The 14,431-nt window shown below is 35.0% G+C and overlaps 1 protein-coding gene across 1 annotated transcript in view; it reads left to right on the plus strand.

Annotated features, from left to right (window-relative positions):
* Positions 1–14,431, plus strand: part of PCDH15 (protocadherin related 15) — a 1,196,276-nt gene that overhangs the window by 805,152 nt on the left and 376,693 nt on the right. The window contains exon 8 of the mRNA XM_081104785.1: positions 6,545–6,705. Coding sequence (XP_080960911.1) covers positions 6,545–6,705 — 161 coding nt within the window. The remainder of the gene's footprint in view (positions 1–6,544; positions 6,706–14,431) is intronic.

Consider the following 14,431-nt stretch of genomic DNA (forward strand, 5'->3'; position numbering starts at 1 on the left):
TGTTTTTTTAAAAACATATTTTTATTGATTTCAAAGAGGAATGGAGAGGGAGAGAGAGATAGAAATATCAACGGTGAAAGTCATTGTTAGGCTGCCTCCCTTATACTCGAGACTGGGGATCAAGTTTGAAACCCCAACCAGGAATTGGACCGTGAACTTCTGGTTTATAGGTTGAAGCTCAACCACTGAACTACCATTATAATGTTTTGAGTATGTTATTGGTTATGCATACAGCAGCAGGTAATCAATTCCTGGAAATCTAAATCTTGGCCAGATTGCTGACTCCGTTTCATATCATATGTTCCTAGGAAAAAACTCTTCTACTTCTAGTTACTCATCTTCAAACGAATGATTGTATGTGAAGTCTATTGTTAAGCCACGGCCCCTGTGGCCTCGGGTTCAAAGACTTAGAGAAAGGGCTGATGTGCAAATTAATTACACAAGACAAGAAATATAAATTTGGAAATTATGGGGGAAACCAGTTGTGATCTTGGTGCAAGGGACCAAGTTCCACTGAGTCTCTTTTCTCATCTGCTTTTATTTACCAGAATACACAATTGCCTTTCAGAAGTGCAAACAGCCATATGGAAGGTGATGTTTGGTAAACAGTAAGACTATCAGGTTGGGGGAGTTTGTTTTAGGCCATTGAGTCAGCAGTAGGTAATAAAATGCAGATATTCATCCCTGTGAATATCAAAAAGCCCCATTCAACCTTCTTACAGGACTTCGTGCATTTATATTAATTGCTGTTGCTCTTGGTTCTCAGCAGTCTATAATATTGGTCAGTGATCATGGCTATAAAATACAAGAATGCATTATAGCTTTAAGCAGAAGGGGCTTATTAAGTGGTATAAAAAGCTCACATAGTATTGAAAGGAAAGAACAGGTGGACTGTTTTGGAGGTTGCACACCTACTGCATAACTGGCCTGCCATGGGAAATCCTGACTTTACAATGATCCAGAGGAATGGAGACAGAGAGCTTCTGCCACAGCTGCTGACTCCAGAACCATACATTTCTGCTATGATCCACGTCTGCAGAAATGGATGTGTAACATCAGCTTTTCCTCATATAAGTCATTCTGAACAATGTCTTATGCAAAGAGCATCTTGTCAGGGTAACTTAAATCATACATAGATCTTGGCTGCAGTTGAATCTTCTAAGTATAGTTTTTAGTTTCCCAGCTTTTGCATGTCAGGAACATATGCAATGAGGGTGTTTGGAATAAATATTGTATTAGCTTATCCACAGCATCAGCTGCATCTGTCACAGGCTGACATTTGGCCATTTGTCTCATAGATAGTGGTATAAGTAGTCTAAGTAACCTGCAACATTGTGTTAAAAGTACTGGGAATAACAGATTTCCTTTTCAAAATCACTTTGGACTATAAAATATGTTAGAAAAATTATTAGCATTGAATTGGCAACATTTATTTTTACAACAAATGATACCAGTGCATATTTTACAGAAATAGGATAATCATCCTTACTGTTTGTAATGGAATTACATATGTAATCGCTGTATATTTAGACATTATATAATAGCCATCTCTAGTACTTTGAAGAGAGGAAATTGTTTATTATAAAAAAAAAATCTTCATCTTGCAAACATCAGGAAAACCTCTGCATATGTATCTTCCTATACAGAGAAGATAAGCATGGGTGAGTTTTTTTGTGTTTGTTTTTAATTGAACTTATTGAGGTGACATTGGTTCACAAAACCATGCAGGTTTCAAGTGTACAGCTCAACAAGACACATCTGCACCCTGCATGTGACTTATTTTTAAACATAGTGAAGGAAAATATTTAGCGTTATCCTCTAGAAAGTGAGTTTTCTATTTGTTCCTTCACAAAAGACATTGGAAGATAATTTAAGGTTCAGGGAAAAAAAAAATAATCCTAGATGACTGTTTCCTATAGTGACACATTAGAGAATTGCAGTCCCATTTTTCTGGAAGTAAGAGAAGTCATCTTTATAAGTCTTCTTTAAATATTAAAGAGCAAGAGGATCCAGTATTGTAACTAAATTATACAACAAATACTTTTCCCTTGAGGAGTCTTAAAATTTTAAATATATACAATGTAAATTGAATGTCATGTTGAACCCGCATTTTCCCATTACTTGGCTTCCCCAGTGACTTTGAACAGTGATCAACGCAACTGTTTTTACGTTTTACCTTCACCTATTCCCCATCTCCCATGTGGCTATTATTTTTACGGCTATTTGAGGATACGTTTACTATATTGAAAGACACGGACATTAACTATACATTTTTGACAAATTGTTTTCCTCTAAATCAGTGGTTCTCAACCTTCCTAATGCAATGACCCTTTAATACAGTTCCTCATGTTGCGGTGACCCCCAACCATAAAATTATTTTCATTGCTACTTCATAACTGTAATTTTGCTATCATTATGAATTGTCATGTAAATATCTGATGTGCAGGATGTATTTTCATTGTTACAAATTGAACATAATTAAAGCATAGTGATTAATCACAAAAAACAATATGTAATTATATATGTGTTTTCCGATGGTCTTAGGCGACCCCTGTGAAAGGGTCATTCGACTCCCAGAGGGGTCGCGACCCACAGGTTGAGAACCGCTGCCCTAGGTCTTAGTTTATGAGAGTCTCCCAAATCTGGGGTGATACACAAAGATGCCTGCCAGAAGATTCAAGTCCCAGTCTAACCACTTCAGTTGACACCTCTTGCTGGTGTCTCCATAGTACACTCAGGTAGAACTTCTCAGTCCAGTGTCCCACCGCAAAGCCTACCCCACAATAATTCAAACTTATGTGTCCTTCTCTGCCTTTGTCTGAGTGTGTTGATCTTTCCACTCTTCAAAATTTCTTCTCTTTCCAACCACACTCTTTTGTTTATACTGGTATCCACGTCTAGCATTGTTTTAAGTTCTTCTTTGAGTGCCTATTAACTTGACCAGCTTTCCAAATGTTTTCTTTTGGAAAAGAAGCTTAATATTTTAAAATATATTTGATTGATTTCAGAGAGGAAGGGAGCGGAAGAGGGAGAGATAGAAACATCAATGATGAGAGAGAATCATTGATTGGCTGCCTCCGACATGGGGAACTGGCCTGCAACTGTGGCATGTGCCTGACTTTGATTTTGGGGAATCAAACCTGTGACCTCCTGGCTCATAGGTCAACACTCAACCACTGATCCACTTGGGCTGGGTGAGGCTTAATCTTTACCATGACAGCGTGCAAGTATTGTTATAAACATTGGTGAACGTATCCGATTGTGAAATAGAGCAATTTTAAATTAAGAATCTATTCTTTTACTTTCTGGTTTTTATCAACCTGAGGGTGTTGTTTGTTTAATTGGAGGCAGAAAAGACTATTAGTTTCTTGGGTATTCGTATTAAGTTATTAAAAGTTATAATAGCAAAATCATAGTTTTCTTATGGTCTTATTCAACTTATACAACTTTTAACTTATTTATAGTGCCAGGAAGCTAAATATAAAAATTAGACAAAGACTTTCAATTGGATTTATGATTAGTAGTGGATCAATTCAAGTTGAACAACCCAACCAGCCTCTACCTTAAATAAGAAAGTGCCAGGTAAGGACAGATTATGCAAATGCAGTTTCGGGGGTTTAAAATAGCTTCTATAACACATACAGCATTTCTCTCTGACTTTCATCGTGGACACTAAGCAGACAGGTCTCTTTGGGGTTAACACGTGTTGATTAATTTATCCATTTATTTCCATGAAATATTTCTTGTTATGAATAATATTCCTTGTTCTGATTTACTCTGTCTTCTAAGTGCTGCATAGTGTGTCCTATCCTTTTATTTTTAACCTATCTGTGTCTTTATATTTAAAATGGAAACAAAAGGTCTTATGGACAAAAGGGAAGCTTTCAAAATAGAGAGGAGACAAGGGGGCCACATTCTTTCTCTGTGCCCAGATATTCTGCTGGACAACTACTTACCAGCATTGTCTCAGACATTGTCTACCAAATCTGGAAATCCTGGGACCTGTGGGAAGTTACAGTCCCCTCTGCTGGAGTGGAAATAGAGTTTTGGAAAAGCCCATGGCTTAAAGTGAACTTTAGCTTGGTGGCGCCGACTGTTCTGAGAGGAGAATGAAGACAGGGTTGTTCAGGCAAGCCAGAGTCAACACCCATGTTCATTTTTTAAAAAATTATTGCCTCCAGCATCATGTGGGCCTTAGCTGTGCTCTCTTCTATCTCTTACCCAAACTTTTAGTCTGGAGAAACATGGCATATGAAAATCTTGAAAGATCTTTGACAATGTGAATAGAGTATTTTACTGAAAGAAAAACAGAGATCTTTCTTTTCCAACACACTGGTGCTAGAAACATTTACAGTTGAGTTTCAGTCATTGAAGAACACAGGGTTAAAGGCGAGAGCAAGAAAAAATATTTAGATCATTTCTATGAAACTAAAAATATCATTAAATAATGTATAAGTCAAGATACAGTGTTTTAGTTTCAATGATTTAATAGTGATTAAAATAGCTATTACAGACCTCTCTGGTTGTAATGTGTCTGTATTATAAAGGAGAGCTCATTAGCCCCTTTTCTTCATGTGCCTGTGTGGTGTGTAGACTGTAAAAAGTTCTGCTGTTATGTACTGTTGAATCAAGACATAAATATTAATGTTAGTTGACTTAACTGTTGTAGATTTCTTTGTGTGTTTTTTATCAGAAAAGAATCCCATTTAATTTTAAATTAGATATTGAAATACAGGCTAAATAATTTTTCAAAGGTTAATGTGTGAAGTATTTGTAGACGAGTGTGTATCAGGCCTTAAAATATTTGTAGATCAGAAAATGCCATCATTAGCTAATCTGTACTTGTGTATGTATTATCTGTAGGTTATCTGTTTGCCATTTCAGTCAGAAAAATAGAAGGATAAGTTTCACTTTACATATACATATGTGTGTGTCTATGTACTAGTATGTGTAAAAGTAGAAAAAATAATCTGCCATTTAGAAAAGTATGTGTTCATGACAGTATGCATATTTAAACATTATTTAGATCAGCAATTTTCAACCTTTAAAATGTCATGGCACAAATGAACTAATTACTTAAATTCTGTGGCACACCAAAAAATATTATAATTTGCCGATCTGACCAAAAAAATTGGTATAATTTTGATTCATTCACATCAGATAACTATTGTTGTGTAGACTATTGTCATTTTTTTATTTGATAATCTAAGGGAAAAAAGGTCAGTGCCCTTGACTAAATAGTCAGATAATGCATGTTTTAAAATTTTTTACAGCACAGTGGCTGAAAATCCTCGCCTTAGATTATTAAAATAAGAGACCAATGGTTGCTTCAGCATTTCCTAGGTAGATGTAGCTCATTAGAAATAATATGAGAAAGAAATATTATAGATTTATAGATTATTATTATTATTTATTTGCTGAGAAAATCTTGTAAAGGGGCCACCCTTTTATTTGCAATTATGCAATGGTATAAAATTTAGGCCAATTTTTTATTGTAAGAAAATGCAACATACACACTTCGCATGATTATTTTTCAATTTAGATTCAACATTATGGATTATCTATATATTCTTGTATGCTATCCCAGGGCATGAGTTCTCTAGATATATGCCATTTATCTTAATGTCTTTAGGAGGACACATTTTTATTTGCATAGGCACATCTCTTCTCTATGCCATAAGTTTAGTAAAAATGGATCAGCTGAAATCGGCTTCCCTAAGCAATATTGCTTTTTGTTTAGAAAAGAGACTGTTGCTGAATGGGGAGGAAAATGAGACCTGATTTGCATCAGTGCTGTTTGTGTTCAAATTGTAAAATTCATGGACTCTTTAACAGAATAGGGAAGATTAGAGATGTACTCTATTTCAGCTCTCATTCAATGAATGTCTACAATTCAGCCCACTAAAGAATTATGAGAAAGCAAGCGTTGAAATGTTACATTGGAAGAGTGTGTGTTCTAGTCAGGTTTCCTAGACAAGTCTTAAAGAAGAATGGCTTCTATTGTGTGTCTGTATGTTAATTTTGTCTTTCACGTTAAGATTTATATTTTATAGATTTGCTTTAAGATAAAAGAAAAAATAAGCAGTTCTCACCATGGGATACTCAGTAACTGCTTTTTCTCTCTTATTTTGGGGATTTCTCTTTCTTATCAGCAGTCTCACTGAGTGAACTGAAGTACCAGCCTCTGTTATTACAGGCATTTCCTTTTGTTCAGGATAGAATTCAGTGATAACTCCTGTGGGAAGTGATGGACAGGGAGGGCAACCGATTGCTGTTGTTAAAGGTAAATTAGAAATAGATGATAAACTCACTAAGTGTTTGAATCTCCGCCTCCCAACTTCATCTCCCCAAATAACAGCTATAAGTAGTATAATAAAAGCTTTATGTTTTTGTCTTTTTGAAACAGGACATTTTCCATATCTTGCCAGATATATAGTTATTTTTTTTATTAAAAAATAGATTTGCAAATCAGCTAGCATATTGTCTTTGTTAAAGAGTGCATACAAGGAGAATATGTATTCAAATAACTTTCCTTGGTTCCCAGGTACCATTATAGTGGATAACATGCTGATCAAGGGGACTGCTGGGGGACCAGACCCCACCATCGAGCTCTCTTTAAAGGACAACGTGGACTACTGGGTGCTGCTGGATCCCATTAAGCAGATGCTGTTCCTGAACAGCACGGGCAGAGTTCTGGATAGAGATGTCAGTGATTCCTTTCTTTATTAGACTTTACGTATCTGCATGTGTTTGTTGATATGATATCAAATTTTCTTTATATAATTTGAGTTTACTTTTCGTGCCCATCAACAAAATTTTTTTTTAGCTCCTTAAAAAATAGGAAAGGGAGGGGCCATCCATGTCTGAGAGAACCATTATATCTTTTATCTGTCATCCTGGAAGCTTGTCATATTTCTGAACAAGAGGCTAGAGCAGGGGTGGGCACCCTTTTGTGAGTGCATGCCAAAACCAGCAAAATTTCTAACTCAAAAATTCTTCTGCATGCCAACCCTAATTTTTTGAGAACATGTTACGCCTACTTGATATCTCTTAAGGTGGATGTGTGTGAAGAGCCTTGAAGAAATAATAAAATTCATTTGAGCGACAAAAACACAGTATATGATGATGAAAAATACATTTATTTTTTAATGTATACATGTACACCGATAGTCTGACAGAAAACTTTATGACTCCGTTTGATATTATCAGTGGGACTTTTGCTGCTGCATCACTGATGACAGATTTTACATCAGGTTTATATTTCGTGACCTTCAGAGATATGCACGAGCTACTACTTTCATCCGTCAGGCTACTCCTATTTGAGACTTAACAAAATTCATCACTGAGAACAAAGATTCACAACTGTAAATGGAAGATTATAAGAGAGGGTTTTGCGTGCCAGCAAAAGTTACTGGCGTGTCATGTTTGGCACGCGTGCCAGGGGTTGCCCACCCCCTGGCTAGAGTGTTCAGAATAAAGGAGTGGTAACCTTGGAAAAGTAGGATAAACACAGTAATGATCCAGGGTGAGGGCTGGACATGCAGCTAAGTGTTGACTTGAGGACAGAGAGTTTGGTGGGAACACTAATGGGCCGCTGCTCTTACCAGCACTAAGCATTGGTTGAGAGAGGAGTTTGAGGCGATGTGCCTGTAGACCTGTAAAAGAACTAAAAGAAGGTGGGCACAGGTCTCCTGGCAATGTTCCTGTCGAATCCTTCCAGTCCAGTCATTCTCAGGCAGCACGGCCTAAGTAGCACTATGTTAAGAACAGCTCAGTTACCAAAGTCATTGAATGTCTCACCCCTGAAACAGTTTAAAAACCTGAGTGTATTTATTTTAATGTAACTTTATTCTCATGTATTTGCAGTTCAGTCTTGTGAGCAGGGAAGAGTATGTGTGGAGTAGGGGTTTTCAATACTAGTAGTAATGTGCAGGACCTACATGCCTACTCCAAACTTTCTAGTTTATGAAATTCAAACGTTAGATATTCAGTGAACCTGAATTATCTCACCACCTCATTCAGGATTTATGATCCACTTTACAATATGGTATAGAGTAGATGATCCCTAACCTATTTCACATCTAAAGTTCAGAGTCTTTAAAACTTTGTGGTGAGGTAGGCAATACGTAGGATTCTCCCATCAGGATTGTTTGTCTTCATATACTTGCACATTTTGTATACGTGGGTATCTTTGTATACTTGGGGAGATCCATAATTTAGCTATAATTGAGCAGTGGTGGCAGATTTGAAATGTGGGTAGCAGTAGAGAATAGGAATAGAACTGTTGGGCTCAACTTAGGGCCAATAAGTCATCCTTAATGCTGTCCCCATCCCCCCGCCCCTTCACAGCTCCCCACTATGTCCTTTGATCACAGCAACATGCATTATATACCACAGTGTACAATTTTGGCTGGGTGGCTAAGAAGTTGTAAATGGAATAAAGACATCTACTGTCCTCAATTGTATCTTCTTAATTTACCTTATCATAAATCCTACTTTTATAAAACCAATCTGGACAATGGCACAGATTGGAAGACTGCAAGATTCCCCCACGCCCCAGCTGCATTACTCACAGGCATCCTTTACTGGCCCTATTTAGGGACATCCATATCCACATCATATGAATTTTATAACATGTTAGGGGAATTATAGAATATTTATCTATTTGAGACCACTGTCATTTTATATTTTGAATCCTTTAGAAAATCACCTTATAACCCAGCCAGTGTGGCTCAGTGGTTGAGCATCAACCCATGAATCAGGAAGTCATGATTCTCTTCCCAGTCAGGGCCCTTAACCCTGGTGTGGGCTCCATCCCCAATAGGGGGCGTGCAGTAGGCAGCCAGTCAATGATTCTTTCCTCTCCCTTCCTTCCTCTGGAATCAATAAAAACATATATATTTTAAAACACCTTATAGCTGATTATGATAATTACTGGTTCACTACTAAATCACTTTCTTTTGGGAACCTATCTTTTATATTAAAATAACACTAATAGGTCTGGATTATCAGTAGAGAGAAAGGATATCCTTCTGTATAAATAGTCTTCCATCTCTCCAGCCTATAAAACTGTTTAAATATTAATTATTTACCAAAAAATATATTATTTTTTAAGATAAATATCTGTTTTCTTAGTATTATTTTTGTTATTTCTAATATGGGCATCGTTTATTGAACATTGGCTAAAGTGAATGTACATCAGGGGAATACACTTAAAATTGATTTGGCCTGAAAGTAACAATGCAAAAATATGCACATGTATCATTTAAAGAAAAATCCAGACTGGTTCATTAACATAATAATGAGCATTAAGTTCCTTTCCATTTAAAATGTTATTTTGAATTAGGAAAGCTATGGTCAAGTTAAACTTGCAAAGATAGTTTGCAAATTGAAGTGCTGTCAGTGGACAGTTCATTAAAATTAGCTAAAGATGATGGAGACCAGGTCATCTAAGAATATTAAATGTGAAATGAATATTGCAGAGGAAAATCTGTGCATTTGAAAAAAAAGACCTGCTCACATACTTGCAATGTATTTAGCACTTAGCAAATGTACTTACTGAAATAATGGCAAGACATTGAGTAGAAGATGCTCTAAACCTTAGTAATATGAAAATTGAAGCCTGTATAGTTAAATAAAGTCACGCCAAAGATTTAACATCACCATCTTGCACAGGTACTGTCTTTTGGTGGTTGGACTTACAAAACCTGAATTAGAATAGACACAGGGCTTGAGGCTTCCTATGGGTACGGACATGGTAGCCCTCCAATGGTTTTGTTTGTTTTTTTGTTGTACTTTGTTGCTATTGCTGTTTTCATTGTTATTGTAACATATTTCACTGGCCCACTGTCCTGGTGTACATGCTGTTTACATGAGGACAGTTTAATCTAGATAATATAAATCAAGCCATGTCACCAATTAATAAGGAACCAGGTTGCCAAAAACTTGTTATTTAATATCAGAGAATTCTTCTTGAATAAATGTGTGAATTGAATTAAGTTAAGAGTTAGAAGTGTAAGAGTAAAAACAGTATGAAGAGTCATGTAGAAGAAATAGAAGTATAGATGTAGTGTAGAATAAATTGACTAGACATAGTAGCAAGTGTCAGAAGAATAAGAAGAGTGTAAAATACTGTCAAGTTTAGACCTGCTAGCTGGTGATGGAGGCCATCAAGTTAAAGAGCAACCATAAAAGGGGGAAAAGACAACCTGAGGTATAGAAACTGTTAAATGTTTATAGCATGAATATAATGGATCATTAAGAAATATTTCACCAGCATTAGATTTCCAAGAGTCAAGGAAAGAATGGTAACAGGCTGAATGCACTTTTTGACGTATAGATTTGTCAGTAAGACTTCATCTTTGGGAGCTGGAGCACTTAGTCAGTATTCTGATCAAATCTATGAACTCATTTCTCAGGGAAAAGTTTATTTGCACATCAAGAAATTATTTGCAATTTCAAGAGTTTCACTAACTACCAAGATTGCACAGAGCTCAGGTTACAGAACTTGCCTTGGGTAAATAATCTTCTTTTTTTAAATATCAAATTGTTAGAGAATCTTATATCTTTAAATTATTATTTCCAAACAGAACTAAGAGAAGAAATGATTATTTACCATATATGAATTTTTATATCATATCATACTGGAGTAACTTTATATATATATATATATATATATATATATATATATATATATATATATATATATTTCAGAGAGGAAAGGAGAGGGAGAGAAAGATGGAAACATCAGCTATGAGAGAATCATTGATCAGCTGCTTCCTGCATGCCCACAACCTGGGCATGTGCCCTGACCTGAATCTAACCATGACCTCCTGGTTCATAGGTAGACACTCAACCACTGAACCATATCAGCCATGACTTGCTGTAGTCTTAATGATTTCTTTATATTTTAGATACCTGCCATCTTTTTCATAACAGGAAGTAATATTCATGTGAATTTGGGGAATATAAATCTTAATTTAACCTCTTATTTCAATACATTTCACTTTGTCCTGTATTACCTTTTTTTTTTTTTTTTGAATTGTGAATTTATCTTTTTGCTGCTTTCAGGGCTTTTATTTTTCTTTTAAATCAAAATGTAAATGCTTTTTTCTAAAAATTCTCAACCCAGTGTCCATCTGGTATGTGTGTAGTATAGATTATTGCTGCTGGAAAAGTTGTATCTAATCACAACTGGAAATTAGTTTCATTTAATTGTAAAATAATATAAACCTGGTGGTAAACATATCAAAAAGAAAGCTCAAGTCAATAGAGGCTTTAAAATAGTGAGTAATTTAAAATTTCAATAAGATTTTTCATTTTGTGAAGATAGTAAATACATAGAAAGAAAAATCTTGACAAAAACCTTTTATTCCTGTGAGAATTGAATACATTTTGCCTTTGCCTTATGAGAAATAAAATCAATACTTATACAGGTTTGCTAAAAACTTATTTCCCTCTAAATTATTTAGCCCATCAAATAACATCATTTCTAGAAAAACTCAATTCCCCTTAGATTGAAGATGTATGCTATAATCAATACCATAATATCAATAAATTCACTATAATAAACTTCACTGTGCATGTTGAATCCTAAGTGGTTTTCTGAAAAACTCCAAACACCATTTTCTATTTTTGTCTTTTTACAAATTTCAAAGTTCATACATATCTGTTAGAAAGTTTTATTCCTTTACTTTCTACTTCAACTGTACTTTTCAAAAATAACCCCCATCAACTGTCGTTACCTATTATCCCTGTACTTTATGTGTATCAAAACCTATACACAAAGATATAAATATGCAAATATACATTCAAAGTATTATGTTAAACATTCATTTTTAAACTGGGAGAATAGTTGGCATGTCTATGAATGTATAAATTTTAGTTGTTTTAAATAATTACCCCCTAAATTTATACACACTCTTTTCTTTTTTTGTTTAATGAATGAAGCAACTTAAGAGAATTAGAGAAAATAAAATTGCCATGACTTATTTTTTTCCCACCAGTTATGAAAGATAAACCACCATTTCCCTAACTCATTCCTAAGGAGTTTGGATTCCCTAAACTCTCACTAATGGACTTAGTAGAACTACACTTGATATATTTATGACCTTCTTAGATAGCAGAATAGAATCTATTCCAATGTGAGATTACAATGTGTGTGATATATTAGCTGCAGGGAATTCTTGGCTTCAACATGATCCATTATGGTTGAAATTTATTGTACGCCAAGTTCTATCCATACTACTAACAGTTGCATAGGGAGCTGAAATTGAGAGTGACAAGAGTTCCAGATGACCTGGGTATGTCTAATTTATGGGCACTTATAGGACTAAGTGGGCTCCGTACAGCATGCACATGATCCTCTACTTGCAGAGATTGTGACCTTTCTGCCCTAGTGTTTCTACTCATAGAATTAGAGGTTGAGATGAAATGATTTTATAGGTCTCTCTTGCAATATTTAGAAGACAAATAACCTTAGAAGAACATGATTCAACTGATTGTCTTCCAAAAGGTGTGCCAAAGGCTAATAGTACAGGTATTTATTGTTTTTTACTTTACGATTGAAATATGCAGGCCAATAAAGCAAACACTTTAAAATCGGTAGTAAAGAGGTCGTCTAATTCAAATTATTTCCTGAAAACTTCGAAGACCTAGTCTTATCAAAAAATCTTTTTGTTCTCCTCAAGCTTGCAAATTTTAATGATGGAGCTTGTTTTATAGGATAGTCTATTCTATTCTGCACCATTATGGATTACTAGAAAACCACTACTTACATTGAAAACATATACTTTGTAAAACTTTTTATTCATCATTCTTATTTCAGCTCTCTAGGACTGCAATGAATAAACTAAAAGATCCTAGTTCATTTTACAACAACCATTCAGATGTCTAGCAAATACTGTATTTCTTAGCTTAAACATCCTCAAATTTTAACACATACTTGAAAGTGTTCAGATTTCACATCTTATTCACCCAGAATATGGTGCTTATTATAATCCACCTATCTCTGCATCTGATATGATTAATGAATATGAAGTATTATTTTTCCAGCAGCCCACTCACAGTGTCGACATATAAACTTGATGTTCATTTTGCATCTAGATCATACAGTTATAGAACTAAGTTTGAAAACCAAGTAGACTCAGGTATACAGTCATCTGTCCGAGGCACAGTGCTGGTGCTTGTGTAGAGAAATGTAGCCGGGATTGAAACAGCACTCAGGTTTTATAGAGCTTTTAGTTTAGGGTAGGGAGATCAACTTAAACAAATATGTAAAATATGTACTATGTCAAGTGGTGGATGAAAAATGCAACAAAGAAAAATAAATGCCAAAACCGGTTTGGCTCGGTGGATGGAGCGTCAGCCTGCGGACTGAAGGGTCCCAGGTTCGGTTCTGGTCAAGGGCATGTACCTGGGTTGCGGGCACATCCCCAGTGGGAGGTGTGCAGGAGGCAGCTGATCGATGTTTCTCTCTCATCGATGTTTCTAACTCTCTATCTCTCTCCCTTCCTCTCTGTAAAAAAAATCAATAAAATATATTTTTTAAAAAAGAAAAATAAATAATGAAGGGACAAGGAGAAAAGAGTGATCATGCTGGAGACATGGTACTTTAGATGGTATAAGAACAGGTCATTCTGAAAATGATATATTTAGGGGGGGAATTTTATGAGCTTGGAAAAGATTTTTAAAATCACAAAGATACATGTTTTAGTGTTAAACCTTTGACTCTAGAATCAAAGAGATGCAGGTGTGCAACCCAATTCTGCAAGCCCTAAGCTCTGGGACCCGAGTAAGTGGGTTCCCCTTTGAGGACACTTTTCTCCTTTAACAAATTTATCATAGAAATAATTAATTAATTTAGTACATATTTAGGTATAGAATGTTTATTGAAGTATCATTTATAATGATAAAAACTGACAACATAAAACATCTCATTATAAGTTTTTAATTAGACAAATTACGCTATAGACTTAAAGTGGAGTGAGTACTCTTAAACTACATAATGTAGTTTCATAGTAGTATACACCAAGATGTTATAGTAAATCTATATTTATAAATATGGTATGATATTCATTCTGTGTATGGTTATGTGTATAATATATATATTTAGAGAGGTGGAAAGATTAGGAAAATAATCATTTAAAGGTACAAAATGAGTACATTTGATTGAATTGTGAATGGATTCTCTTGCTTATCTACATTTTGATTTTTATCAGATATCAACATATAATATTTTAGCAAAAATATAGACACAAATGTTAAATATGCCTTCCCCAAGAATTTTATCATTAACATATCATTTTTATAAATTAGAAGTTCATATCAAAATTTGATTTATCCCATCCAATCTCAGCATTAATTTTGTGGTTGTATTTATCACCAGTCGTCTAATTGTGAGCACGATGCTATTTAAGACACTATGTTTTGA

The sequence above is a fragment of the Myotis nattereri genome (assembly GCF_964212035.1).
Source record: "Myotis nattereri genome assembly, chromosome: 13".
Classification (NCBI taxonomy): domain Eukaryota; kingdom Metazoa; phylum Chordata; class Mammalia; order Chiroptera; family Vespertilionidae; genus Myotis; species Myotis nattereri.